At 45.0% G+C, this 27,077-nt stretch overlaps 6 protein-coding genes across 6 annotated transcripts; 4 read left to right on the top strand and 2 right to left on the bottom strand.

Moving 5' to 3' along the window:
- Positions 1 to 10,107: 10,107 nt before the first annotated feature.
- On the top strand, positions 10,108 to 11,028 carry LOC104145842 (histone H1.01-like). Its single transcript, XM_009677599.2, has one exon. The coding sequence runs from the start codon at positions 10,149 to 10,151 to the stop codon at positions 10,803 to 10,805; it is 657 nt and encodes a 218-aa protein (XP_009675894.2). The 5' UTR covers positions 10,108 to 10,148; the 3' UTR covers positions 10,806 to 11,028.
- Positions 11,029 to 11,990: 962 nt separating this feature from the next.
- LOC104145816 (histone H2B 1/2/3/4/6) lies at positions 11,991 to 12,690 on the bottom strand. Its single transcript, XM_009677561.2, has one exon. It carries the CDS (start codon positions 12,637 to 12,639, stop codon positions 12,259 to 12,261), a length of 381 nt encoding a protein of 126 aa, XP_009675856.1. The 5' UTR covers positions 12,640 to 12,690; the 3' UTR covers positions 11,991 to 12,258.
- A 151-nt stretch (positions 12,691 to 12,841) lies between these two features.
- LOC104145815 (histone H2A.J) lies at positions 12,842 to 17,322 on the top strand. The gene has a single exon (XM_068939592.1). The coding sequence runs from the start codon at positions 12,969 to 12,971 to the stop codon at positions 13,356 to 13,358; it is 390 nt and encodes a 129-aa protein (XP_068795693.1). The 5' UTR covers positions 12,842 to 12,968; the 3' UTR covers positions 13,359 to 17,322.
- A 1,355-nt stretch (positions 17,323 to 18,677) lies between these two features.
- LOC104145814 (histone H4) lies at positions 18,678 to 19,987 on the top strand. Its single transcript, XM_009677559.2, has one exon. It carries the CDS (start codon positions 18,713 to 18,715, stop codon positions 19,022 to 19,024), a length of 312 nt encoding a protein of 103 aa, XP_009675854.2. The 5' UTR covers positions 18,678 to 18,712; the 3' UTR covers positions 19,025 to 19,987.
- On the top strand, positions 19,604 to 19,987 carry LOC104145813 (histone H2B 7). Its single transcript, XM_009677558.2, has one exon. It carries the CDS (start codon positions 19,604 to 19,606, stop codon positions 19,982 to 19,984), a length of 381 nt encoding a protein of 126 aa, XP_009675853.1. The 3' UTR covers positions 19,985 to 19,987.
- Positions 19,988 to 20,094: 107 nt separating this feature from the next.
- On the bottom strand, positions 20,095 to 20,539 carry LOC138066829 (histone H4). Its single transcript, XM_068939577.1, has one exon. The coding sequence runs from the start codon at positions 20,537 to 20,539 to the stop codon at positions 20,228 to 20,230; it is 312 nt and encodes a 103-aa protein (XP_068795678.1). The 3' UTR covers positions 20,095 to 20,227.
- Positions 20,540 to 27,077: the final 6,538 nt, after the last annotated feature.

Genomic DNA, 27,077 nt, shown 5'->3' with positions numbered 1-27,077 from the left:
GCCTGGGATGACTATGCACAGAGGGCAGCTTCTGACAGATTAGAAGATGATCCATGGAGGGGCAAAATCTTTCAAAAGCCACCTGGCTTCCTCTCTCCCATGTCAGCTGCCTGCAAGGAGAATTGCACATTGTTTGAGTCACTGCCCTGCTGCTCTGCAAAACAGCAGGAGCTGGATGTCATTTCTGCATGGGAAACAGCAACATCACAGGACTGGTCTCCAACAGCAGATCTCAGGAAAGGATACCACTACACACTGCCTCAAGAATGTTGTCCTCGGCAGGCAGTGGCACCTAAGTTCGCGCATGGCCCTGCCACACTCACCCCTCTTCACCAGGCCAGATATTTCAAGGTTCCTTTCAAAGCAATGCTGCGTGTGCCAGAATTACAAAGACATCCTTCCTAGCGCTTTCTCATACACAAGAACATAACAGCTGTCAGAACAGCTGTTCTGGACCAGCCTGGCATGAATCTGGAGTACTGAGTGTGACTTCTCCCACTCTGCCTTGGAGGGGAAGGCTTGCACTGGCCATGTCCACACCACACCATGCACAAGCTGCAGGCTTGCTAAGATACATGAGTCTCCCTTTCCCACATCATCACAATCTTAGGAAATGTCCAGCTGTGGCTCCCGATTGCAGTCTGGCCATTCTCGCGTCTACAAACTGCTCCACAGACAAGAGCAGAAGGCTGGACAGACTCACTGAATAGCTGGTGGTCTGCAAGGAAAGGCTGGAGGACCACCAAGGCTAGGTTTGTGTGTTGGGAAGGTATTAATATGCCCAGTTGCTCACGTGAAGCTCTTTTAGGACGTGGGAGAGAAGAGAGGGGACAACATGATGAGACTGGAGGCAGAAATGCCCCTTCCGCCCATATCATCAGAGCTGCCTGGACTCTGGGCCTCACCTGGGAAGACCAGGAATGGACAAACCCCGTGAGACCTCTGCAACAGGTGTTGCAGGTTGTTCTCCAGCAGTGGGGCAACCCATGGAAGTCAAAGCTTTGTAGCACGCCATGCTAGTGCTGGATTTGGGTAAGGGGTAGCAGAAAGCAAACCAGCAACTTGTCAACCACAACCAAAACTTGACCTAAATGTTCTCCCAACGCTTCTCTTAAATGTTTATTCTGCTTTCTAGACTGGTACTTGAAGCAGCACAGGTCTCCTGATACACTGGACAGTGATTAGGCTGGAAAGACATATCAAGAAAGCACTGTCATCATTTTTCTCACACCATAGAGACCGATCAGCTCCACTTCTTCTCTGTGCTCCTGCAGAACTGAATTGGCCAATAAATTTTTCTGTTGAACTCTGCCAAGGCCCTTAGCTTTGTAAGTGCAGCTGAGGTCCTGTCTTGTCCCAGTAATCCCTCTGGGGCACAGTCTTCCACAAAATTAATCCTCTGTAGGTATTTCTTTTGAATACATTTAATTTTATCCTGGGCTATGTGTGCCTGGAGGAAGCTGAGTCTGGAAAAAGGTGCTGCACATTGTGCTGGTGCATCCAGACACTGCTGCTGTGCTTGTCTTTGTTTCTGTAGTGTTTCAGCTGGAAGGACTCAGCCCTAGTTGCTTACAGGATTTTATTTAAACTTTGGGTCTGGAGACAGCTGCAGGCTCCCCTTTAATGTCTCAGCTGTTAGGAAAGACGAATAAAGTTCAGCTTATATGGAGGATGGGACAGAGTATTAGCAATTCTTGGGCCAAATCCACAGGAACTTTGTACAGAAAATCCAACAGCTCTTTCAGGAGGTAGGCAGCCACCCTCTCAAGTTTATTAAAGTCCCTCTGAATTAAACACCTAACATTTAGCCCTATCTACCCTCCCTAACTTAGTATCATCTACAAATCCGAGTGCAAAAACTGAATAATATAAATCCTGGTATTAAGCCCTGGGACACTCTTCTCTTTACCAAGTGCCATTCAGATATTAAGTTGTTAAATGCAGTCCTTTGAGCCCTGTGATGCAGCCAATTTTCAAATAACGTAACAGTCTGCTGATCCTGCCCATACTTCCCCAGCTCCCAAATGAGAATGCTGTGGGAGGTGGTGTCAGGAACATAAAAATGCAGGTGCATTGCACCCAGCACTCTTCTTGTCCACACAGTGTCTCTGTGATCTATGGTTCTGTGATTATTACCAATACCTAGACATAAGCTTTTTTTTTGGTTGGTCCCTCCTCCATCATCAAGAAACAGTCAGCTATATCCATTTTATTCCTGATAGTTGCTCAACTATCTGCTGACCGAGTCTTGGAGACCCCACAATCTTCCCAAGTAACATTTTCCAGCATCTCACTCTACTCTATATTAGAAAGCATTTCCTAATGTCTAATTCGCTATAATGAAAGGCCTTACTTCTTATCTTTCTTATACTATGGACACTGAGGACAAATTACTCCCTTCCCCTTTATTCCTTAACTATTTAAGAAGAAACCTAATTTTTTCAGCCTTCTCTTTAAGTGAGACAATCCCAGCTGTATGTGATCTTCCATTAAGGAATATTTCCTAGACCTCTCTGATAATTACGGTTGCTCTCCTTTGTGTATTATTATCATATAGATCTTACTACTTAAAGTCCAGTACTGAAAACTAGGCATAAAACTCCAAGCGAGACTATAGCAGTCTTGATAAGAGTGGGAGATCTCCATCTGCCTTGCAGGCTGGACTTTTACCTGACTCCTTCGTAACCAAAAACATAATACTGTTGATTCATTGTCAACCTAGAACTGTAACTGAAAGATCCAGATCTACTCAAATGCTACATAGTCATCTATTACTGTCCTATATTTATAAAATCAATATAATTCTTTTTTAATGAAGTATCTCCCACTTTTTTACAATTTATAAGGTATTTACAATGCATTTTCAATTCATAACTTGCCCTACATCATTTTGGCATTTCTTAGCTTGTTGGCACCTATAACACTTTTAGATGTACTCTATATTATGTAATTCAGATCACTAATAAAATTATGCCAGGCCTGGGACTGACCCTTGCAATACTCTGTGTGACACACCGTTTTAATCTGACAGTTGACAATCACAAACATTCAAATATAACTTTATACCCAGTGTGTATGTGTTTTGTACTAGATCAAATTCCCCTCGTTCGTAGTTTCATTTCTAATATTTTCCTATACTTATGAGAATTTCTAAAATGAAATGAAATGGAGGGAAAATCTGCAGCATATCAGCCAGCTACAGTAAAACACTCCGTCCATTAACAAGAATCTTTCTGAATTTAATGTTGGAATAAAGTAATTAAAGATTATTTAAATTTCTTCACCTATGTCTTAAAAACAATTGTTTGTTTTGAATAATATAAATACATGTTTTTGTTCATATCTGACTTTAATTTGACTAAGCTGGTAATTACAATAGCTCAGTGTTAATAAGACACTTTTCTTTTCTCAGCAAGTGCTGAGTCAATAAACAAAAGTGATGCATAAATCTGTACCGCCAAACACCTTATCTTGTGTTTAGCTCTCACTCATAATCTTCAGATATGTTAGGAGTAACTGAGTGGCTGCATATGTTGGATGCAGAGCTGGATCTACTGAATATTATTTTTTTCAGGTGAGTTTTCAGCATCCTACTTCCTGTTACTTAACATGAAGGGCTGGAACTACCTTTGGTTGCTTAGGAAATAGCATCTAAGGATATGTACATCCTGAGTGTGATGGAAGGGATAGCATTTACAGTTCCTGTAGGGTGACCTAGTTTCAGTTTCCATCTCTGACTGAATTACTATCCGCAGTTTGAATCATAAAAAAGACTGTTTGGTTCATTAATATACCTGGGAAAACAGACAACAGTCAGACCCAGGTTCAGACGCCATACTTCAATTTTTTCCAGACATTTAGCAAGAATTACAGATAAGGTTAAATTTCTCCTCTTGCATGTTGGCACCTGATATTTCTTTGTCCTTCTGTATTTACCATCAGTCTCTTTTTCTTCAGCTGAAAACAAGAAAAAGTTTATAGCCTACATAAACCAGTAGAATAAAATGTTGCTCATACCTAGGTTTCCTACACGGTGCAGTAATAGTAGCAGTAGCAGTAGTAGTAATAATAGAAATATAATATTGTTCAGGCCTAGAGATGGGTGAAGAGAAGTAAAAACACTTGGTTATACAAAGGTCCATGTTCCAAATGCGTTCAGAGGCCAGAAGGGATACTTTGATGCTTTGGGCTCTCATGTTCCAGACAGATATGGAGATTTTGAGGCTCAGTCCTTAAACGGTACAGCCCTTCATTCTTGTTAGTTAGCAAATGATATCACCCTCCTGGTTAGCAAGCAATTATTGTATGCAGCAGAGTCTCCTCTGTACAGATTGGTGAGGTTGCTTTTTCTTTACCTATTCATAGGCAAGGATCCATCAGACTCTGATTAGACACCCCAATTACCTTTTTTTTCTCAGTTATCTACCTTCCTGTACCAATCTTTTAATCATTCCCAGTATAAAGCTTTTTTTTTTTAATGGTGATTTTGCTGAGGCTCCAAAAAGCCTTAGCAAGTCCTACAGTCATTATCAAAATGATCATTGGGCTAATTCACGATAGCTCAAGCTAGTCTTGACAGGCCTTAAAACTAAGGACTGTGTGAGAGGTAACAGTGTTTTCTGAAACTGCCTTCATTTAACTACTAAACTTAAAAAAAAAAAAAAAAGTGGCAGGAGTGCCATTCAGTGTTAGTCTGTACACAAGTTTCACAAATTAATGTGGAGAAGTACTGGTTGCAAAATAGTACTGAAAGAGGTGATCCTTCTCCTCTACTCAATCCTGGTGACACCACATCTGGAGTGCTGGGTCCAGTCCTGGGTTCCTCAGTACAGGGAGACATGGACATACTGGAAGGAGTCCACCAGAGAGCCATGAGGATAATTAAGGTACTGGATCATTTGACATACAAGAGAGGCTGAGAAAGCTGGGGCTGTTTAGCTTGAAGCAGCGAAGACTCAGGGGGATCTTACCAATGTATATAATAAATAATTGATGGGGGAGAGAGGGGATAAAGAAGATGGAGCTAGACCTTTCCCTGTCAGACCAAGTGACAGGACAAGAAGCAGTGGGCACAAACTGAAATGTGAAGTTCAGATTAAATGTAAGAAAAAACTTTTTTACTTCAAGGTTGGTCAAACACTGGAACAGACTGCCCACAGAGTTCGTTGCCTCTCTCTCCTCAGAGACATTCAAAGCCCGACTGGACACAAGCCTGAGAAACCTGCAGTAGTTAATCCTGCTTTGAGCAGGGGGTTGGGCTAGACCATCTTTGGATATACCTTCAGTTCTCAGAGATTCTGTGATTCTTAATTATTGAAATTTTTGAAATCACTGCTCTTCCCACTGTGTTCTCCACATCACTGGCAGCAATCCTGGTTGGCTGAACCTGGAAAATACGAAAAATTTCATGTCTCAACTTTGACTGGCAGGATTGGCAAGAATGAGAAGCCTTTTTTGTCCTGCCTTAAATGTAGCAGTTACCAGAATTGTTCCTAAGCTCAAGATTCAAATACAATGCTCTGGCAGTGTACATGCGTTGAAGAAATGCATCAGTGACTACCCACCCACTTCATACCTGCAAAAGTATATTTTTTTATCCAATTTGCCACAGATGGACCACAGTGTATATCTCTTGGTGTTTGGGTTGCACCATTAGACTGTTCCAGTATGGGTCACATTTTTCTTGCATATCTTTAGAACTATATTTCTTGGCTTTGAGCAAACTGAAGCTGCTTTTTCTCAAGGTTCTAAACCTTCCTGCTACTCTAGGCACTGGGTTAGATGGCAAGATGTCTCTTCTAAACAAAGAAAGGACGTGATGCCCTAACGCTGAACCATGAAACTTGGTGGTACATTTTTGTCATATCAGTTGAAGTATACCGTCTGAAAAGATACTGATTTCTTTGTTATTTATAGCCCCATGACATCTTATCTCTTCCTTAGAATAGAAACTTAGCAACCGCTGAATCAGCTTTGTCAATATACTTGCAGCATGCCGGAACCTTGACTAATGCCTTTGAATCCCTTTGTGTGCTTCTCCTCCCCAATAATATTATTGTTATTATTCTTACTAAGAGGGGTCACTTGAATATCAGCAAAATCATCCTTTGTCGTGAAGAAAGGCTACTTCCCTGTAGAATCCATAATTTCTCTGGGCCTTCACCATGCTAACAATAGTAAATGTCATTAAGTGTAGGCTTTCAGTTCAGTTTGGTTAATCAGCTTTTCTGGATTGTTCTCATCCTGCAGTCTGTTTCATTGGCCTCTAGCTGTTTCTCCTCAATGTGAAGGCTCTGTCTTGATTTTTTTATGTGTATATATGGATATATGGATATGTATGTATGTATGTACATAAAATACAGTTTTAGGAATGATTTTTTTTATGTTACAGGTCAAGCATTTCAGTTTTGAAGACCCTTGCACAGAAATGGAGTCTGCACTGGCATCTTGTAGGACTTTATATAATCTTCACTAGCACCTGTATTGCCTGGCAAAGAAGTAACGAGGACACCTTGTGTGATTCCACATGGAGCTGCAGTTCCGTTTGGGGGAAGTGAGAATACGCACTAACAGGAGACATAAGAGATGGTCTGAGGTGCTAAGTCGGAGAGAATTCAACAGAGCCTGCAGTTGGACAGGGTACTTCCTTAGAAGGCAAAACCAGGAGAATTTCCAATCTTTCCTGTTTCGTTGAAAGTTAGCACAGAACGAGTCACATTTTGAATATCTGTGTCTTCACAAGAAAACTGCAAACCAAACTGACTATCAGCTCACTCCTAAAAATTTTGTTTCAAGTAATGTTGCTGGGTGATAAGAGCGTTTCTCTGTCAGTTAGCAAACCTGTTTTCTGTTTTGTACTCTGTTTTGTCTTGCTAAGTTAAGTCGTAGGATGATTTCTTGCCTTGTCTTTTTCTCTTATTGGTAAAACAACCGGAAAAATACCATTGCTATTTGTAAAGTACATTGTGATTTGTCTCTCTAAAAACTGAGCGTTATTATTTTGTTCCAGTGTTACATTTAGCAGTTATTTCCAGAAATTCAAACCTGAAAACTTTTAACAGGTGCCAACAAGTTTTGTTTTATCAGATTAACAAGAGCATTTCAATATTAGGTCAGGGAAAGGAATGCATCCATAATGGAGCCACACTTTCTCACCTCATCTCATATTTCTAAAGGCCCTCCTGTTAAAATATACACCCTCCCCCCCACATACACACACACACACACACACACGCACACGCACACACATAAGCATTGCTAATCTTTCTTCTATCTGAAACGGTGATAAGATGGTAAAATTCTCATCACATAGAAGTCAGACAGCAGTAGTGCTCTGGGCAGATTAGGGCAAGTTTGATAATTATAAAATACGTATGATAAAATATCTTGATACTTAATGTTGGAAGTGAACTGCCAAATGTGCAAGTGTACTTCATAAGGGCAACCAAAAATAATCAGCATATGGAGCAGAGAACTGTTTAAAGACATGAAGATGAAGGCTAGAACTAAAAGTCCTAAATTCTACCCTTCAAGTACCTTTTGGAAAGATATTTGAAGTCCTTGGGATCACCAGATCAGGAACTTTTTCACCTGCTTTCCTTTCAAAAACTGAGATGGTCTTGCTCCTTCAAAACTTATCAGGGAGTAGGGATAGCAATCCCTACGTGCCATGTAGTTCAAGTGACAGCAACTCCTTAGAGCTCCTCCCAAGTAGGACGCGAAAACTGATCTGCTACCTCTTTCTGCTTCCTGTGTGGTCCCCCAATCTATAGCCTAATTATGGGGGAAAAGAAGGAGATCTCTTCTCTTGGTGCACTGAGAACAAATTTACAAAGAGAAGGCTTGAAGGGAATTTTGCTCAAAAGTGAAGATATAGCAGACGAAGCTGTTGCTTGGGGTTGCCTTGGGGTTACAGCCCTGCTCTTGCATCAGAAGTTACCATCCGGTTCCAGCTGCTTCCAGTTTCCTGACCAGTTTCAATTGTAATTAATCAGATTTGCAAAGATCAAAGCTACAGATTAAGACATGTAAAGTGTCCTTCAATCCTTATTCCCAGAAGAAGATATGCTACATTAAGCATACCCGGATATGTGACAACTCTTCCCAGATCTGTCTTTTGTATCACATATGGCCTGATTCCACTTTATGGCTTTTTCAGTCTAGTAAATCTGGAATATAAGCATAATGCCCTCATCTTGTTACCAATCGTTTTGTTTAACCTCTCAGAAATATATTCTTACTTTTCAGTTGGGTTTTCAAATTCAGCACTCAAATTATTTTGCTAGTGTAGATTTACTTCTTTTTCTTTTTTTAAATGTGGGAACTACATCAAGTTCACACGAGAAGCACAGTAGATTCCATTGCCCTTCAGCAGGCTTTTCAGTCTGACTTTCTCTGTGATGTACTAAAGAGCCTAATTTTCCCCTTTCTCTGGCCTTCCCTTGCTCTCTTTCTCTCCTTTAACTTGCTTATCAGCTTGCATACATGAAAAAACAACAGAATAAAAACATAGCTACATGGGAATCTCAAAAGGTGATAGTTCAATATTTTTATCCTTGCTGTTTTAATGTATCTCATTGCAATCAAGAATATTTCCTATAAAAATAACTTCTTTGTGTTCTCAACACATAATAAGTAAAGCTAAATGAAAGGGCCTTTTGTGAAATATTACTTCACTTCTGGTATCTCAAATTCATATATGCCAGAGGAGACACTTTTCTGCTGAAACAGCCCATGGAGTTTTCGCATTATAAGTGTTCACAAAGTACAGTTGGGTAGAATACAAAGTTTGGATACAGTTTGTTTTTTCAATCAAGAAACAATTTTCTGGCTGCTTTCTAGAAGCCAGTCCAGGCCTTTGTGTTCTGATTAAACCCAACGTCATTATAAGCAATTCACAGCTGCTCTAAAAAAACCGAATTCATTTTTGTTGTCACCTTATGAGGCTTGATAATTAAATAGGATCATGATAATTAAAGATGATTCTGATTTATGAGCATTATCTAAAAATGATTTCAATACTCTGAGGGTTTAGATAAACACTTAAATTGAGGAGTGTTTTTCTTTCCTTTAAAGAAGAGAATGACATGGTTTATGAAGCGTATATACAAAACAGACTGCCTAAATAGGTATATAACATTTAGTCTGAAGCATTTCTATTCAGAGAAGATTTTCTATTCTATTCAGAGAAGAATTTATCTGGGCAGAAGTGAGACTGCAGTTGACTTCATTAATGTTTAAGAAGTATGTGATATATGTTTGTGCATCTACATCTGTATGACTTTTTTTCTCTACAGTTTACTTTTGACTTACTACCAATCCTAAAAAAAGAATAATTGTATACACTGTCTTAACTGATGAAGCATTAAAATAGCAGTTTATCCAGCATTCAGATGTATACTTCTTATAAACAGAAACTATTTCAAAAAATATCAAAATATTGCTTTTCACTTACAGAACACCACCAAAAATGCAGAGTAGTTACAACTTCCAGATACCTTTCAACAGTATATATTTTCCTCCGAAGGTCTCTTACTTTCCCAAAACACGAAATTCAGTGGAAATACTGTATCCTTAATAGTTAAAGATATGGTTAAGGGAGCCGATTCTTTATCCATATTCAAAGCTCAGCCATGAAATTGTGTTACTTCCTTCTCTTTGAAATCAATTTATAGCAAAAATAATGAAGCTACCACCTCGATTTCTATTCTTACCTGGAGAAAACCCCCTAAAGAATGAGATTTCATTACAGAGGAGATTTTTTAACAAAGGGTTTGATTTTAATTTAGAAGGAAAAACAAAAGTTCGCCGTTCCCGGGCTCTCTCTAGCTTCAGGACGCGGGGTTAAACACATCTTTTTTCACTCATCTTGGATTCCTGTGCGGAGAAACTCCTCTAAATGAAACTTCACGGTCTTGTCTTTACTCTCCTAAGAAACTGGGGTGATTTCGTGGCAAATATTTTACAAAAACTGTGAATTTATAACTCCGAAGAAACACAGACTGGGAGGACGAAAAGCTCTTCCTGGCTAACAGTTAGGCGGGCTCTGCAAAGCACCAATCACAGATCACCGCTTCGCTATAAATTCAGGCATCGGGGTTACTGTAGCCCAATTACTTTCTTTTGATTAGGAAGAAGTCTCTGCCGCGATGTCGGAGACCGCTCCCGTCGCCGCGCCCGCGGTCGCGGCTCCCGGGGCAAAAGCGGCCGCCAAGAAGCCGAAGAAGGCGGCGGGCGGCTCCAAAGCCCGCAAGCCCTCGGGCCCCAGCGTCACCGAGCTGATCACCAAGGCCGTGTCCGCCTCCAAGGAGCGCAAGGGGCTCTCGCTGGCCGCGCTCAAGAAGGCGCTGGCCGCCGGCGGCTACGACGTGGAGAAGAACAACAGCCGCATCAAGCTGGGGCTCAAGAGCCTCGTCAGCAAGGGCACCCTGGTGCAGACCAAGGGCACCGGCGCCTCCGGCTCCTTCCGCCTCAACAAGAGACCTGGAGAAACGAAAGAAAAAGCCCCGAAGAAGCGGGCAGCGGCAGCCAAGCCCAAGAAGCCGGCGGCCAAGAAGCCCGCGAGCGCCGCCAAGAAGCCCAAGAAGGCGGCGGCGGTGAAGAAGAGCCCCAAGAAGGCGAAGAAGCCGGCGGCCGCCGCGGCCAAGAAAGCGGCCAAGAGCCCCAAGAAGGCGGCCAAGGCTGCGAAGCCCAAGAAGGCAGCGAAGAGCCCGGCCAAGGCGAAGGCGGTGAAGCCCAAGCCTGCCAAGCCCAAGGCGACCAAGCCCAAGGCGGCCAAGGCGAAGAAGGCGGCGCCCAAAAAGTGAGGCGTTTAAGTGGAAGTACTTAAAACCAACGGCTCTTTTAAGAGCCACCCACGATTGTCTGAAAAAGGGCTGATGCGCTCATTCACCGAAGTCCGCGCCTGCAGCGGAGCTAACCACACTACTGTCCGTGTGGGACATTGGTCTGTGCAGTGGATGGGGCGCTGAATTTCTGGCCGTCGTTACGTTAAGACTAGGAAAAATAAAGTTTACATTCCTTGGGAAATTGCTTTCTAGAGGCTGACTTTTTCTGAGCACCGCAAGAGGGTGCATTTATTAAAGGGACCGTTGGGGGGAGGAGGGGGGTTGTGACGCGCTCAGGCGTGGAAGTTCCTTGTGGTGCTTTAACTAGTGCGGTTCCTAACCGCCTGAGTGCGATCGCCCCGCCCTTTAGTGCCCGTAGCTGCCAGCTCCCAGCACGGCTCCGCCGCGTCCTTGGCGATGACGTTTCCGCTCGGCAGCGCTGTCGTGGTACCGCGGGCAGTTCCTACTTTCTGCGTGACTTTTGCGGATCTTCTATTACAGAACGGGTTTGCCGGGGCGGTAGGCGGCTGGGGCCACCAGTAGTGTTCTTCCTAACCTTACCGGCCTGGTTATAGGGAAGTGCCAGCGGCAGGAGCCCTTCCAGCCCGCGTTCAGGCCCCGCCGCTGCGGGATGCTTTGCTCCTGGGGTGTCGGTGTCCGCCCGCCGCGCACGGCAGAGCTGCTCGGGGCCCCGGGGCCGGGGCGCTCTGGCTTCAGCCAGCTCTGATTGGCTGATGGGGGAGAGCGGAGCTGCTTATTGGGCGACAGAGGAATTTCAAAAAGCCCGCGCTCCCCGCCGGGACACCAGGCGCTGCCAGCACCGGCTGCGGTGAAGCCGGGACCACATCCCCGGGCAGGTTCGTCCTCCCGAAGCGTCTGCCCCGTGGTGTAGAGGTGTTCTCGCTCCTCCCAGTGTTCTGCGCCGCATCACGCAATCTATTAGGCTGATTCCCATCCTCATATTAGCGGGAAAAAAACGTTGAAGCCTATAGTAGCCCGAGGTCACTAAGCAAAATATTGTTCTTTACTCTCCTCTCTCTACTTTTTTCTTTGGGGCGGGGGGGGAAGAGAAGAGCAGACAGAGGATGAGTAAGTGCTGTTGAGAGCTAAGGGACGTTCTTCTAATCGTCGTAATTAGTGCTTAGTGCACTCAGCTACTCCGAATGAAGCTTAAAGATTGTATTGATGTTTATTAGAAAAGACGTATTCGACAACAGCTACAAAATTATTTCATAGATACATTTGAATTTGCTTTATTTTACCTATTTTGAGACATTAATCAGCACAAAGTGAGCAACGATAACTAAAAACACTTTTTTTGAGTTCGCGTTTTCAACTAACCAATACAGACAGCTGTGTTAAAGCTCTTTCAAAGAGTATGTGGGTGGCTCTTAAAAGAGCCTTTGGGTTAAAACTGACGGTCCGGGACGCTCTACTTGGAGCTGGTGTACTTGGTGACGGCCTTGGTGCCCTCGGAGACGGCGTGCTTGGCCAGCTCGCCGGGCAGCAGGAGCCGCACGGCCGTCTGGATCTCCCGCGAGGTGATGGTGGAGCGCTTGTTGTAGTGCGCCAGGCGCGACGCCTCGCCGGCGATGCGCTCGAAGATGTCGTTGACGAAGGAGTTCATGATGCCCATGGCCTTGGACGAGATGCCCGTGTCGGGGTGCACCTGCTTCAGCACCTTGTACACGTAGATCGAGTAGCTCTCCTTGCGGCTCTTCTTGCGCTTCTTGTCGCCCTTCTTCTGCGTCTTGGTCACCGCCTTCTTGGAGCCCTTCTTGGGCGCGGGCGCGGACTTGGCCGGCTCAGGCATTTTAACAGTGCTTTTCCCACCACAAATCAACGAGAACAACAGCTAAAATGGCCGCTGTTCCCTTTATTTATAGGGCCGTTATGCAAATATGAGGGCTCCAAACTGTGAGATGTGATTGGACACTATCGCGGGGAGGCGTGTCGTTGCCCACGATTGGTCAAAATAAGATCCGTCTTCTCATTGGCTGAGCTAACAATGACCACTTTGAGCCAATCACTAAAAGCCAATTCCGCCCAGGGAAGGGATAAAAGGGGAAGATTCCTTGCGTCATTACGAGTTTCTGTGTTCTGTTCAGGAGAAGGTGATTGTTTTCTCGTACCAGAGCCGGGATGTCGGGCCGCGGGAAGCAGGGAGGCAAAGTGAGGGCTAAGGCCAAGTCGCGCTCGTCGCGGGCCGGGCTGCAGTTCCCCGTGGGCCGTGTACATCGCTTGCTCCGGAAAGGAAACTACGCGGAGCGGGTGGGCGCCGGCGCGCCCGTCTACATGGCGGCCGTGCTGGAGTACCTGACGGCCGAGATCCTGGAGCTGGCGGGCAACGCGGCGCGCGACAACAAGAAGACGCGCATCATCCCCCGCCACCTGCAGCTCGCCATCCGCAACGACGAGGAGCTCAACAAGCTGCTGGGCAAGGTGACCATCGCGCAGGGCGGCGTGCTGCCCAACATCCAGGCCGTGCTGCTGCCCAAGAAGACCGAAAGCCACAAGGCCAAAAGCAAGTAAACTTAGCTAGTAAAGCTATTCAGATTCTTCAAAACATAACACATGACGCATAACCCAAAGGCTCTTTTCAGAGCCACCTACACGGTCGGAAAAGAGTTGAGTTGCTTTCTTTGTCAAAACGCTTAAGTGAGAAGTTTTTTGGCATGTTTTTGTTTTTGGGAAGGTGCTAAGTCAGTCTTTAGTAACAACACTTTTTTAAAATTTCTGCCAGAGAATGCTGAAGTGTTTGCTCTCTAATCACTTTTTTTTATAGAAGGAACACTGTAAATACTTTTCCGGTAACTTAATTGTTTTCTTGTGCCTCTTGTGTAAGAGGTTTGGTAAGCTGCTATTTGTTCTGCACGTTTCATCTGCTTTCATGATTTGACTCTTAAAGGCTACTTCAGGGTTTATGTTAGATAGGGAGAACTATCTAAAAACCTGAAATACAGAAAACTTATGTGGCATGAAAAGGAATATAAAGAGAATGCCCAGTCCTATATTACTACCTCTAAATAAAAATAAACCTGTTTTTCTAAGCCTGTGTGTCTTTCTTTAAAAAAACAAAACCCTACTGTGGCTGATTTTTGTGCTATTTGGAATTCTTAAGGGGAAATAGCTTGTACTTATCTAGTTCCTCAACTTAGTCAGACAAGCACTGTGAAGTGCCAGCATCTTCCCAATTCAAGAGAAACTCCCAGCAGCACTGGTACGTTCCTACTTGAAGAGGGGTTTTCAAATATGTCTGTCTTTCAAACTGACTAATTTTGCCAAACTATTCCTCTCTGTTAGATCAGTGGGCAGCATTATTTGAATTAAATCTTCTACTCTGTTGACCTATGCATCACCCAAAAGCAATGTTGAAACCCTTTAGAGTCCCTGTTGCGGATTATAAGAAAGACCATGTAGCTGATGCCTCCTGTTAAGTTTTTCTCGGGAGCTTTATCTAGTGGCAGGGGCTGCAGCACACAGTGAGGCCTGTAGCCGCCGTGTGTGCAGCACCTCTGCTCTGCCTGTCCTCTTGGGAAAATGAGGACTGCTTTAGGCCTGGGCCCTCCCCCTGGCTGCAGCAGAGAGGCTTTTTAGGTAGATCTCTCTCACAGCTGAAGGGTGACATGAGGGATCAAGTGAGAAGAGACATAGTCTGATAAGGTGACAGCACTTATGTCTAATGGTTTTGTTTGGAAGTGGATACATTTAGCACTATGCTGTTGCCACAGTGCTGCTGCTTTGATCCTCATTAGCAGCAGCAACTTCTCATTTCCTGGCACTACCTCTTCCTATTGAAGAACTGTGATGATAGAAAAGCTGTGTTTTAACACACACATCACTCACTCCTAGTTCTGAGAACAGATCTGCCCACATATGGGCATATGAGGAAGCTGGTCTCTGGATCAAAGCACTGGAAATCAGAGAAAGTTTGGAGCCTCTGTATCCAGGAGTGGGATTTCAACTTGAACAAGCTCGTATATATTGCAAGCAGAGAGAGTCAGCACCGCCAGAGAGGACCCTGCGTCTCTTCGAGTGCGGAAGTCCAGTGTATCACTCAGAATTCTTCCGTCCAGCCTGTAATTCATGATTTTTCTCCACAATCTCTAGCTAAGCACTTATTTTACTTACTCCATCTCTGCTCACTTCAGTAACTTGAGGTTCACACTCTGATACTTTTACCATTTATTAGTATTCCTTGTATTCATTCCTGTCTGTTAGTGATTGTACCAGTTGTCACCCTGCAGTGACGTGACACTGGTGTTGCCTCTAAAGTTAATGTAAATAATTCCTGTATCAGATAGTTGTAAGGCAAGATGAGTTAGGTCATGATAATGCTGGCAAATTTTAAGTTTTGAAGAATGGTTCTTTCAGGCTAGCTGGTCTAGATGGACGAATGTAGTGAAGGTGAATTTGAACAGATAAATGTTTTTCTTTCACAAAAATAACATATATGATAGTAAAGAGGAGAGGAGATCTATATCATATGGTGCCTAAGTTAACTATATCATTTGATTCCAATACCCTTTCACCTTTTCAAGAATGTGCAATATGTATAAAAAAAATTACAGATCAGTTATGTTTAGGGACAACTTAGCAATGTCAGTCTATATATCAAAAGTCTTAAAATAACATATATAAAAAGATAAATTTTGGCATCCTTTTCCAAATGTACTTTGCCTACAATATTAGGAACAATGCTCTGTATAAAAATAACCTTACATGTCTTCTAATTTGCAAATTATTATTATTATTATCCCTGCTGTAGGAGACACAGATTCAGATTTAAATTACCATGTAATGGTCCTCAAGATAATTAGCATAACTTTGCAGAAGTATGCGATATTAATAGGTAGATGTGCTGATATTTTCTTATTAATGATACACTGTCATGTACAGTCGTTCTGAAGATGTTGATTTAAAATGCAAATATAATGGAAAAAATCGGGCCACAGTCCCCACTGAAGCACCCCAAGAAAGTTACAGATTAAAAAAAAAGAGAGAGTGAGAGATGTGCAAAGGTTTACTTTCTTATTTTAGTCCTAATACTATGTGCTCAAATTCACCAGTCGTTCCTGTAATCTGGGGAGTTCCTAAAACTGGATTCAGTACTTGCTGTCCTCAAACTGTAGTAAAAGCAAATTCATTAGAAATTATATTCAGCAGCAAAGTTTTCTTTCTACTTAAAGCGTTTTTGACTAAGAAAATCCCCTGGTCCACCAGGGAACTGACAATGTCACTTACAAAAAAACTGGGAACCGTTTCTATGGCCTCTTGTAGCAACATATGTGAAAGAGAGCAAACCAGGAAGTATGATTTTCAAGTATTTCAAATGTGCTCTATGCTCTGGGGAAAGGAGTTTGCAATAATTAATCTGTAAGCTGCTGGTCTCAGCCTCTGCATCCCTTAGGAGTTCTGTTGGGATACTTTCAGAAATGATTTTCAAAGTCTTCCAGTGGTTATATTGCTAGAGAAAAAGTTACATAAGAATATTCTTCTTGCATTTGGCGTTATCAATAATTAATGATTCTGACAAATTCAAATATTTCCTGTAATTGGTTTAGGATTCTTGAGAAGGCAGAAGGTTACTTGACGTCTTCTAACACTCTACCGCTTCAGGAAGCTTGTTTGGACGATGAACTTCAGGCATGGAGAATAAAACATGCTTCTAACACTGGAGCCAAATGGTAGTGTTAGAAAGCGGGCTGCTAGGTCTGCCTGTGCCATGCATTGCAGTTAGTGGGGGGAAAGATAGTTCATTCAGTTCAGTCACAAAGTGAACATAAGCTAAATCAAAGGTATTTCACCAGCCCAAGTCATACGTAATTCTCTACTAAGCAGCAATACTTTCACTTAAATTTGTTTAAAATAACAGCTTGAATTAAAATGGATTTTGCAGGCCGAATTCTAATTACAATAATGCAAAAGATTCTCATACTTATTCTGGAAAACTGCAATATAATACATGAATACCTGAGGTACATTTTTTCCCTGAATTTGGGGAATATATGCTGCCAAAGAATATAATGGAGATTTTGCTCAACTTTTGTAAATTAAATTCAGGAATTCAGTCACGTAAAGAGACAAATATATGTAATATATGTATATCTGTATTTTCAATACATTTTTACATATACTTATGTGTGTGCACATGTATGTTTAAAAACTAAACCCGCAAACAGCACTTAGCTTTCATTACAGACATGTAAACTGAAACTCTGTTAGGACTTACATTTCAAACAAACTAGGGACCTGTTAAAAGACCTGAGAATTCTCACATAAGAAACATATGAAAAGGAGCAGCATAAGAAAGAAAAAGATGGAAACCTTTTAGTGAGAAAAATATTACAGCAAAGCATATAAAAATGGAAAAATTAAACTTATAGAATGTAGGGTGTAGAAAATGGGGAGCATAGAGTCAGATTCAAAAATCCAACCAAACATTTAAGAAAGTAGGTATTTTTAAATTGCATTAAAAAATCAATATTATAAGAAATATTAAGTGTAATAGTCTTCTTTCTTTTTAGGATGTGAAATAGATGACATGTTCAATGCAATTAATCTTAATGCATTTACAAGAAAGGGCTCCTAACTCTATTTATTTATTTATTCATCCATTTTATAAATAGTTCAGCATACTGTGAAAAGGATGTATGCTGGGTATATTAGTAAAAACGTGGAATATATAGCAAAGCTTTTAGATTGTTCGTTTGAAATAAAATTGTATGTATACTACCCATTTTAGTTGTATGTATACTACCCCAAAATTTTGTCTAGTGATGTCCATAATATTTCCTTCTGCCTGCTGGAGCCATTACACATCAGTGAGCATGTTTCTATCTCCGAGGCCGTAACAGGGTGACAAGGCCGAGGTGGCTGCTGAAGCGAGCCCGGCGCGCGGCCAGCGCTGCCCGCGGAGCGCGCTGCAGGGCGGCCGGTGCCACGAACAGCCAGGGGGGAGGGAGCGCGGCGCCCCCTGCCCTCTCGCGTAGCTGCCGCTGCCGAGGCCTCGGAGCCGCATGTCCCACACCGGGCCCCGCTGGGCACAGCTCCCCGGGCCGCTCTGAGCCGCTCTCCGCGCCCGCTCGCTCCGACCTACGGGTCGCTCCATCAGGGCGCTGGGCGCAGGGGGGAGCGGGGCAGCGCCGGGCTGGGGGCGGCGGGAGGAAGGTGCCGTGAGCGGGGTGTCCGCACGGCCAACGAAAGCGCGGCTTCCCGGGGCTGAACGGAACAAAGAGCGAGACCGAGGCGGCGAAGAGAACAGTCGGGCCAGGTGGGGGGGACGGGGCGGAGGAGCGCCGGGGCGGGGCGGGGGCGGGCGACGCCGAGCGAGCCGCCGCATTGGCCGGATTTTGCCGCAGACCCCCGGCTCGGCGGGGAGGGCCGCGCCGGCGGCCGCCGCACCCCGAAACAGGCGGCCGGGAGCGCGGCCCCGCGCTCGCGGCCCCGGCAGAGAGCGAGAGCTGCTCCCGGCAGCTCGCCCGCGCACGGCGCGGCTCGGCTCGGCGGGGCGGCGCGGCTCGGCTCGGCGGGGCGGCCCGAAGAGCCGCGCGCGGGCGGCGGGCTGAGGCGGCGCGCAGCGGGGCCCGAGCCCGGGAAACGGCGGCTCGGCGGGGGCGGGCGGAGAGCGCGGCACCGCTGGCGGGCGGCAGGGCCTGAGGCCGCGCCGGCGCCCGCCGCGGTGGCCTTCTCGCGGGAAGCCCGCGCCGAGCCGCGCAGGGGCCGCCCCGGGGCGGCGAGCGGGGCGAAAGGGTGGAGACTGCGTCCGAGCGCCGCCTCCCCGCCGCCCGCCTCCGCCGCAGTCCCCAACCAGGTCGGCTCCCGGCGAATATACGGCGGCGCCGCGGCGCGGGCGGCGCGCAGTGCAGGCTGCGGGCGGTGCTAGCATGTCCGGCAGAGGCAAGGGCGGGAAGGGGCTCGGCAAGGGGGGCGCCAAGCGCCACCGCAAGGTGCTGCGCGACAACATCCAGGGCATCACCAAGCCGGCCATCCGCCGCCTGGCGCGGCGCGGCGGCGTCAAGCGCATCTCGGGGCTCATCTACGAGGAGACGCGCGGCGTGCTCAAGGTCTTCCTGGAGAACGTCATCCGCGACGCCGTCACCTACACGGAGCACGCCAAGCGCAAGACGGTCACGGCCATGGACGTGGTCTACGCGCTCAAGCGCCAGGGACGCACCCTCTACGGCTTCGGCGGCTAAGCTAAAGTTTTCCTTTCTCGGACTTGAACCGTTTAACACCAAGGCTCTTTTCAGAGCCACCCACAAATCTCACAACAGGAGCTGTTGATTACTGAATTTGTATTGATAAACTGATTGTCTTGGAAGTTTTTAAAGAAACGTTTTTTAATGCAATCTGCTGTTCCCTTTTTAAATTGCAAAATTGTTGCATAACGAGATATTTTTTCAAGCTTTATACTGACAAATAGGCAAACATCCCTTTATACTATACAGTGAAATAAATCTGAATGTTTTAAAGCATTTCATTAACGATTAAAATTAGGAACATCTTGATTTTATTTTACATTTACGTAAGTTCCCGTACTAGTAAAAGCAGCTTCATCCTTATTGCAGCTAGGAATCACGACTGTGTAGTTGCAGCGCCGAAGCCGTGACGGTATAGGACGGAAGTGTCTGTAATTACGTTTCTGTTTTTTACTCCAATAGAAATGGAACATTTACAATCCGCTCATTTGCATAACGTCCTTATAAATACGGGGGCTGCCGCCATTTTCGATGTTGTTGAGGGACTGTGAAGATCTTTGAAAGAAAGTTTTGAAGATGCCTGAGCCGGCGAAATCTGCTCCAGCACCGAAGAAAGGTTCGAAAAAAGCCGTCACCAAGACTCAGAAGAAGGGTGATAAAAAAAGAAAGAGAACGAGGAAAGAGAGCTACTCGATCTACGTGTACAAGGTGCTGAAGCAGGTGCACCCCGACACCGGGATTTCGTCCAAAGCGATGAGCATCATGAACTCCTTCGTCAACGACATCTTCGAGCGCATCGCCGGCGAGGCGTCGCGCCTGGCGCACTACAACAAGCGCTCCACCATCACCTCGCGGGAGATCCAGACGGCCGTGCGGCTCCTGCTGCCCGGCGAGCTGGCCAAGCACGCCGTCTCCGAGGGCACCAAGGCCGTCACCAAGTACACCAGCTCCAAGTAAAAAGCTTTTAATCTATTAACCCAAACGGCTCTTTTAAGAGCCCCCCCACCTGTACCTGAAAAGGGCTGAAATTACCATGAAATTTCTAATTTTATAGGTTTACTAAAAGCTTAAACGTAGCAATAATCTTTATTACGATACTTCGATTTTAGTAATCAACAGCTCCTGTTGTGAGATTTGTGGGTGGCTCTGAAAAGAGCCTTGGTGTTAAACGGTTCAAGTCCGAGAAAGGAAAACTTTAGCTTAGCCGCCGAAGCCGTAGAGGGTGCGTCCCTGGCGCTTGAGCGCGTAGACCACGTCCATGGCCGTGACCGTCTTGCGCTTGGCGTGCTCCGTGTAGGTGACGGCGTCGCGGATGACGTTCTCCAGGAAGACCTTGAGCACGCCGCGCGTCTCCTCGTAGATGAGCCCCGAGATGCGCTTGACGCCGCCGCGCCGCGCCAGGCGGCGGATGGCCGGCTTGGTGATGCCCTGGATGTTGTCGCGCAGCACCTTGCGGTGGCGCTTGGCGCCCCCCTTGCCGAGCCCCTTCCCGCCCTTGCCTCTGCCGGACATGCTAGCACCGCCCGCAGCCTGCACTGCGCGCCGCCCGCGCCGCGGCGCCGCCGTATATTCGCCGGGAGCCGACCTGGTTGGGGACTGCGGCGGAGGCGGGCGGCGGGGAGGCGGCGCTCGGACGCAGTCTCCACCCTTTCGCCCCGCTCGCCGCCCCGGGGCGGCCCCTGCGCGGCTCGGCGCGGGCTTCCCGCGAGAAGGCCACCGCGGCGGGCGCCGGCGCGGCCTCAGGCCCTGCCGCCCGCCAGCGGCGCCGCGCTCTCCGCCCGCCCCCGCCGAGCCGCCGTTTCCCGGGCTCGGGCCCCGCTGCGCGCCGCCTCAGCCCGCCGCCCGCGCGCGGCTCTTCGGGCCGCCCCGCCGAGCCGAGCCGCGCCGCCCCGCCGAGCCGAGCCGCGCCGTGCGCGGGCGAGCTGCCGGGAGCAGCTCTCGCTCTCTGCCGGGGCCGCGAGCGCGGGGCCGCGCTCCCGGCCGCCTGTTTCGGGGTGCGGCGGCCGCCGGCGCGGCCCTCCCCGCCGAGCCGGGGGTCTGCGGCAAAATCCGGCCAATGCGGCGGCTCGCTCGGCGTCGCCCGCCCCCGCCCCGCCCCGTCCCCCCCACCCGGCCCGATTTATACGTTTTATCATAAGTGTTAGTCCATATAGCGATCTTTCTTAGATATATTTAAATAATTTATGCCATCTTTATCTCGTCTGAACTCCATCTTTTTTCCTGTCTATGAGGCCTAAATGTTGCTAGAGAAAAGACAGGAGAGAAAAGCTCAGGGAAAGATTTTTTTTTTTCTGTTGAAAAGGCACCGTAATTGTTGCTCCATGTCAGCGAGAACTTAATCAGCTTTTTTTCCCGCGCACATGCACACACAAACACATACGTATATCTATTTTACCTTAACCTATCAAGTATATTTGTGACTATTGAGAGGAAAGTTAAGTTAATCTAAAATTTTGTTCCCAAGCGAAGAGATTAGACCATGAGGAAAGAGTGAAAGCAGAGATGTCACATCCTGGGAATGTTTCCTCCTGGGGAAGGAAGAGACCTGTTTGTACTCAACACCTTGAAATGTAATGGAAAGCAAAGAATATTGAAATATTCTCACACAAATCTGCGGTATACCTCTTTGCTGAACATGTACCAATTAAAATAGGAATGCTCCTAATACCTTTAAAGGGTAGCAATTAAGACTAGTATTCTAATTATACTAACTTCCCTGGCTTCTGGCAGAGAACTCCTCAACCTAGCAAACTGTACTCCTCGAGATAGGTAGTATTCAGGTAACTTACACTGACATTAAACACAATTTCACACACACACAAAGTGCGTTGGAGGTGCTTGGCATTTTACCTTTTTAACATGACAGATATTAGGAGATTTCTACTAACTGACTCTGAGAAAAGGAAATCAAAGGATTGTTTCCACTTAACACAGGGACATTGAACAAAATGGATATCAACTTTTACAAGAAGAACTTAGCATTTTTGTTTGGTTTCTTTTTCACCTTTCCCAAATCTTTTTTTATATTTTGAGAACATATACCATTATAAAGGACTTCCACCTTCATCATTTTATGTAACTACTTGGAAAGCAGCAAAAGTGCTGGTTGGTGGCAAAAACATCCTCTTTCCTATTTTTTATTTATAATACTTTCCACATTTTTCAAGGTAACATGTTGATATAGTTCTTTCCTATTCTCCTCCCCCCCCCCCAAAAAAAAACAAAACCCAGTGAACTAGGGACACATCCCCAAAGTGAGCTGCTATCCCTTTGGAAGAAAAAGTATGTAGGTATGTTATGTTTCTAAATGCATAAGCATAAGGCATGAGGTTTTTTAAAGTCTCAGTTGTTATTCTTTTGGCTCTTTATTGATTTCTAGTCTCACTAAATACCAACCCTGTTCAAAAAGTTTTTGCCTTTTTATGAAATTGGGATCTGTCCTTGGGGTAAGGCTATTAAGTAATCTATTCTATCATTCAGGTTCCTGCCTGACTGGGAATTGTGAGTGCAGCCTCGAGGAAAGGAATAAGGCCCATGGGATTTTATTTTCTTGATGTGAGGCCTTATTGGCTTTGCTGCTTAGCCATCTTATTAGCAACATCAACAGTCAGATTTTATTTCGTTCCTACATTTGAATTAATAAGCCCTTTACCATTAGGTGAGAGGTCCATTAGCACCTTGGTGTCAGCTTCCAGTCAGAGGGTAAAACGTTGGTGGCGCCTCTGCTACTTACGAAGCAACAGCAGCAACCAGAACCAGAACCAGAACGTTTTATAACGGCATCCGTATACGTGAGGGATATCTGAAAGGAGTATGGGCAAGTGTGTGCAGGAGGAAGGGGGATACAGGAACGCAGAGAATCCCCCTGGGCAGCAGCCAAGAGCCCAGAGGAACCTCGGGGAGGGGCTCGGGGGTGCGCAGGCGACTTCTGCCTTCACTGGGGGCGGGGGGTGTCTGCCTACGCTGTGCTGCGCAGTTCTTGCCTAAGTACTGGGACATTGTGGTGAATTAGAGGGAGTTTTACCCTGTACTTAACAGCTAACAAATCGGTAATGAGTAAACCTTAAAGGTTATTTCTGATATGTTAAAGAAAACAAAATGAAACCAAAACAAAAAACCCAAAACATCTTATGGATATAAAGTATTAGTAATCAGAATTACTCTAGCATTTAAAATATAACATATTTTGAATTGTCACTAATGTGTTTCTTGGTGCCATTCATTCCAGGGCCATTCAATTCGATACATTTCATAGCAGTAAGAACTTTCCATTTTACCTAAATCTAAACATCCTAGAAGTTATAGAAAGCTGAAAATGTTATCTATAATACCCCCCCACACACACACACACATACACAAATATTTATAAAACAATTGCTGTTCAGTCCTCTTAGCAAATAATCAGTATTGGCTATATCACATTCAACGGGCCGTTTGGTTTCATTTCTGTCTAGACTGTGCTTGCACTGCAGCAGGGTAAACTTGCAGTCTGCACGCCTCTGCTTAGACAGCCAGTGAAATAGCAAGAACTGGCCTGATGCTGCTGCTCACCCAGTTACCACTTTCAGGCACTGGCTGTAGAGATGGGGAGACATGTTTTGCCTGGGGAAGTTTCTGTCTTACATTAGCCTAAACTGACATTATCAGAGTAGCCTGAGAGAGCAAGGTAGTGACCTCTCACTCATTTTCACTGGAATTTGTGTAGTCACCTCTCTCAAACCTTTGAAAAGGTCATCCCTGGAACTGGAAAAGTCCAAATCTATTTAAGTGTGCGTGCAAGTGTGTGTGTGTGTGTGTGTGTAAATGATTCTTAAAAACAAATCTGTTCTGGGACCCTGGTCAGGAGAACTGGTGGAAAGGCCAACACTGGCAGGACTAAGGGAAACAAGGTCCCTTTTTCAGCTGTCTACCTTTTTTTTTTAGAAAAATACATTTTTTAAAGATTTAACTTCATCATATAACTAATCTGAACTGCAGCCAGCATGGTTCTTTCTTTGGAAGTCCTTTAATCTCAGTGCAAGAGTGATTTTAACATTCAGTTGATTGACTTCAGTAAAGTATTTGGCAGTTCTCAAACAAATGCCTTTATCAGTGCACTGTACAGAATAGATCTGACCTGGTTCTTGTGGACTGTCAGAAATTCTCTACTATCCTCCTGTGAGCCAGAAAAGCCAGAAACATTCTCTTGCAACTCACTCAGGAAATGTTTAGAGTTCAGCTCATTGAAAAACCAGTATTGTTTCTGAAACACGCTGAAAAGTTTGCACCTGATTTCTGGCTCTTCCTGAAAGTCTGAGTCACAAGTCACCCATCCTCATTTTCATGATGTGTCTTATATCATTCATTAAGCTCTACATTGACATGCACATTGCAATATGTGTATATTATGCTAATATCTGTGGTGGCATATCTTAGATTTTCACATTTTGTTTAAATCTGAGCATTTACTGAGAATGATCACTGATACCATCTGGAATATCCTTCTTCTTAGTGGCCTCACAGATTGAAGTTATTACAATCCAGCATTTCAAATTGCTTTGGTAGCCCGTCCTGATGTATCAGTGGTGTGTGGCTGATAATATGGAAGAAAGGGGCTGCTCATAACGATACCTTGCATATTCAAGATATGAGGAAAGAGTGCAAAGAAGCGTTGGGAAGTTTTCAGAGATATACATTGACAGATCAGGATAAAGGGTAAAGAGGGTTGTGAAAAGGATATGCAGAAGATAGGATATGCAACATATTGAAAATTTTGACTATATTTATTCTCCACACGTGCACTAGGACTTTCGGAACAGGAGACAGCACAGCGTAGCAATGATTTGTAAACTTTGGAGGATCAAGCCTGGTGACACATTTTCTTTAGAGCCTTCCCAGTTCTATGCTAGAAACTTGTCCCAATTCTTGAGGATACAACAGCCCACAAGAGAGGGAGCTAGTTCTGAAACTGAAGCCATTTACCTGGCTTCTGGATGATTCAGATCACTCTCTCCACAATTAAGGTAGCCTGATGTTAAGGAGGAAAGAAAAAAAAAAAAGAAAAATAGTGGGAAAAAAAAACCCTCACCTGATGCACTGATGTGCTGATTGCAAAGGTATGCAATGGTATTATGAAAGCTATTTGCTTGCAAATTGTCACCACCAGAGATTTAACTAAAGTGATAGCTGCCTTTCAGAAACTGGCATTTTTCAAAAGGCATTAGCCATTAATGATATAATAATATATACATATATAGAGAGAGACATTTTAATTTGGAAGTCATAAAATCATAAAATCTATTCCTTCATTCTGCACAATTTGATGGGTTGGCACTGGCAGCTCCTGAACACCAATGTAGAAAACATCAGCAGAAAGCAGGGGGAGCAACAAGTGCTGCAGCACTGTAGCAAGTGATGTAGCAAAGCTCAGTGCAACAACATATAAGGAGGAGAAGGCAAATTTAAGGCAAAGTGATTATGCTCATACACCCTAAAACACACACACACATACAAGAAAAACAAGATGTGTCCAAGTGAGCTGTCTAGGCTTACTTGCAGGAACATGCAGGACAAGGAATGGCAGCTATGTGCCCTCATCAGGTCTCCAGTGGGGGTGGGGGACAGGTATTTTGACTATGATGTGCTGGTTTTGAATGTGCCTCTCATAGGGGGTTAGAAGCTAAAAACAATTCCGATCTTTTGTCTCTCCATCCTGTCACACTTCTGTGACCATTAGGATTTACTCAGTTTCTTTTGTCTCCTTAGCTGACTGTTGTATTGCTTCAGGATTGCTCTTGATCTTCCCATCATCTTCCCTCAACTGTTTCAGCTTATAGTCTCTCCTTCATTTTATGCTGTGCTTTGTTTTCCCAAGCTGAGTATCCGGAGAAGCTGCATATAGTAAATAGTCAAGATCCGAGCACATCTATCTAGGTACAATCAACACACACAATGCTTATAGTCACTCTTCTGCCTTTCTTTCTGGTGCTTGCACTCGCTCACCTATTCCCATTCATACCCTTCTTGATATCTGTCAAAAATCTCTACATGTTTTACAGAGTTCTGAGAATACGTGGTTAGTCACTTATGTGGACAAACAGAGCTTTTTCTCCCATCTCAGTAATTCAGTTGTTGTTGCTTATGAGTGCTCACTGCAATAGTGAAGGCCACCACTCTCCAGCCAGAGCTTAAATTAAGGCTTGAGAGGTTCGCAGCTACAGAACAGTGGTGCGTTCACTGACAGTCAGGGGGGTTCTTTGCAGCAATGCTGCACACCACGGTTCGGCCCTGTCACGGATGATATTCCTAAAGCAGGAGGTAAGACTTTGCACAAACTCGAACCCGGATCTCTGCCAATCTGTGGTCCTACGAACAATAAACATCCCAGGACAAAGTAGACTAGAAAAGTCTCCTTACTTGAATCATGCAAAGAGAGGATTCCAATTTGCCAGCAAATATAGTTGTTTGCGGTTCATATTGTAATATGTTGCCCTAAACATTTAAAAGACATGAATTACCTTAAAGTAACTGCTTTTGTTGGGCCCAGTTTTAAACTTCAAGGTAATTCAGTTTCTGCACTATACAGGACATCTAATAGCAAATTAATTTATCAGCAAGAAAAACTAGTATCTCAAAGCCAAGGTAATCAAAACTGAGCCTTTAGTTTTCTGCTGGTATGAAATGCCATTTAATTGGTTTATATAACATGTTCCTTGAGTAGGTTGCCTTTTTATTAGTTGTTTTAACTTCAGTGACAGCTTTGCTAAGACTACAGCTTCATATTTCACTACAAGTTCATAGTAACTAGCCAGCAATACTTCCTAAAGCTCAAATATTTATAAGCTGAAAACAGAGCAAGTGCTCATATTGCTGCGATAGAGTTATGTTTCTGAGGAGTTTAACTACAACTACAATCCATGTGATGGCTCATAACCTACCAAAAGATAAAATATGACTCTAAAGTGGGAGAGAAGGGGAAAGGAAGCAGCAAGGCAGTACTGCCCAGGCTGGCAGGGAAGCTGAAACTGGCCATTTGTAGGCACTAGCCTCAGACTTCACTCCCTGTGGTAAC

This window comes from Struthio camelus, chromosome 1 (genome assembly GCF_040807025.1).
Source record: "Struthio camelus isolate bStrCam1 chromosome 1, bStrCam1.hap1, whole genome shotgun sequence".
Classification (NCBI taxonomy): domain Eukaryota; kingdom Metazoa; phylum Chordata; class Aves; order Struthioniformes; family Struthionidae; genus Struthio; species Struthio camelus.
This window is presented reverse-complemented; position numbering and strand designations above follow the sequence as displayed.

Coding starts and splice junctions, on each gene's coding strand:
- LOC104145842 (XM_009677599.2), top strand. CDS start 10,149: ATGTCGGAGACCGCTCCCGTCGCCGCGCCCGCGGTCGCGGCTCCCGGG.
- LOC104145816 (XM_009677561.2), bottom strand. CDS start 12,639: ATGCCTGAGCCGGCCAAGTCCGCGCCCGCGCCCAAGAAGGGCTCCAAG.
- LOC104145815 (XM_068939592.1), top strand. CDS start 12,969: ATGTCGGGCCGCGGGAAGCAGGGAGGCAAAGTGAGGGCTAAGGCCAAG.
- LOC104145814 (XM_009677559.2), top strand. CDS start 18,713: ATGTCCGGCAGAGGCAAGGGCGGGAAGGGGCTCGGCAAGGGGGGCGCC.
- LOC104145813 (XM_009677558.2), top strand. CDS start 19,604: ATGCCTGAGCCGGCGAAATCTGCTCCAGCACCGAAGAAAGGTTCGAAA.
- LOC138066829 (XM_068939577.1), bottom strand. CDS start 20,539: ATGTCCGGCAGAGGCAAGGGCGGGAAGGGGCTCGGCAAGGGGGGCGCC.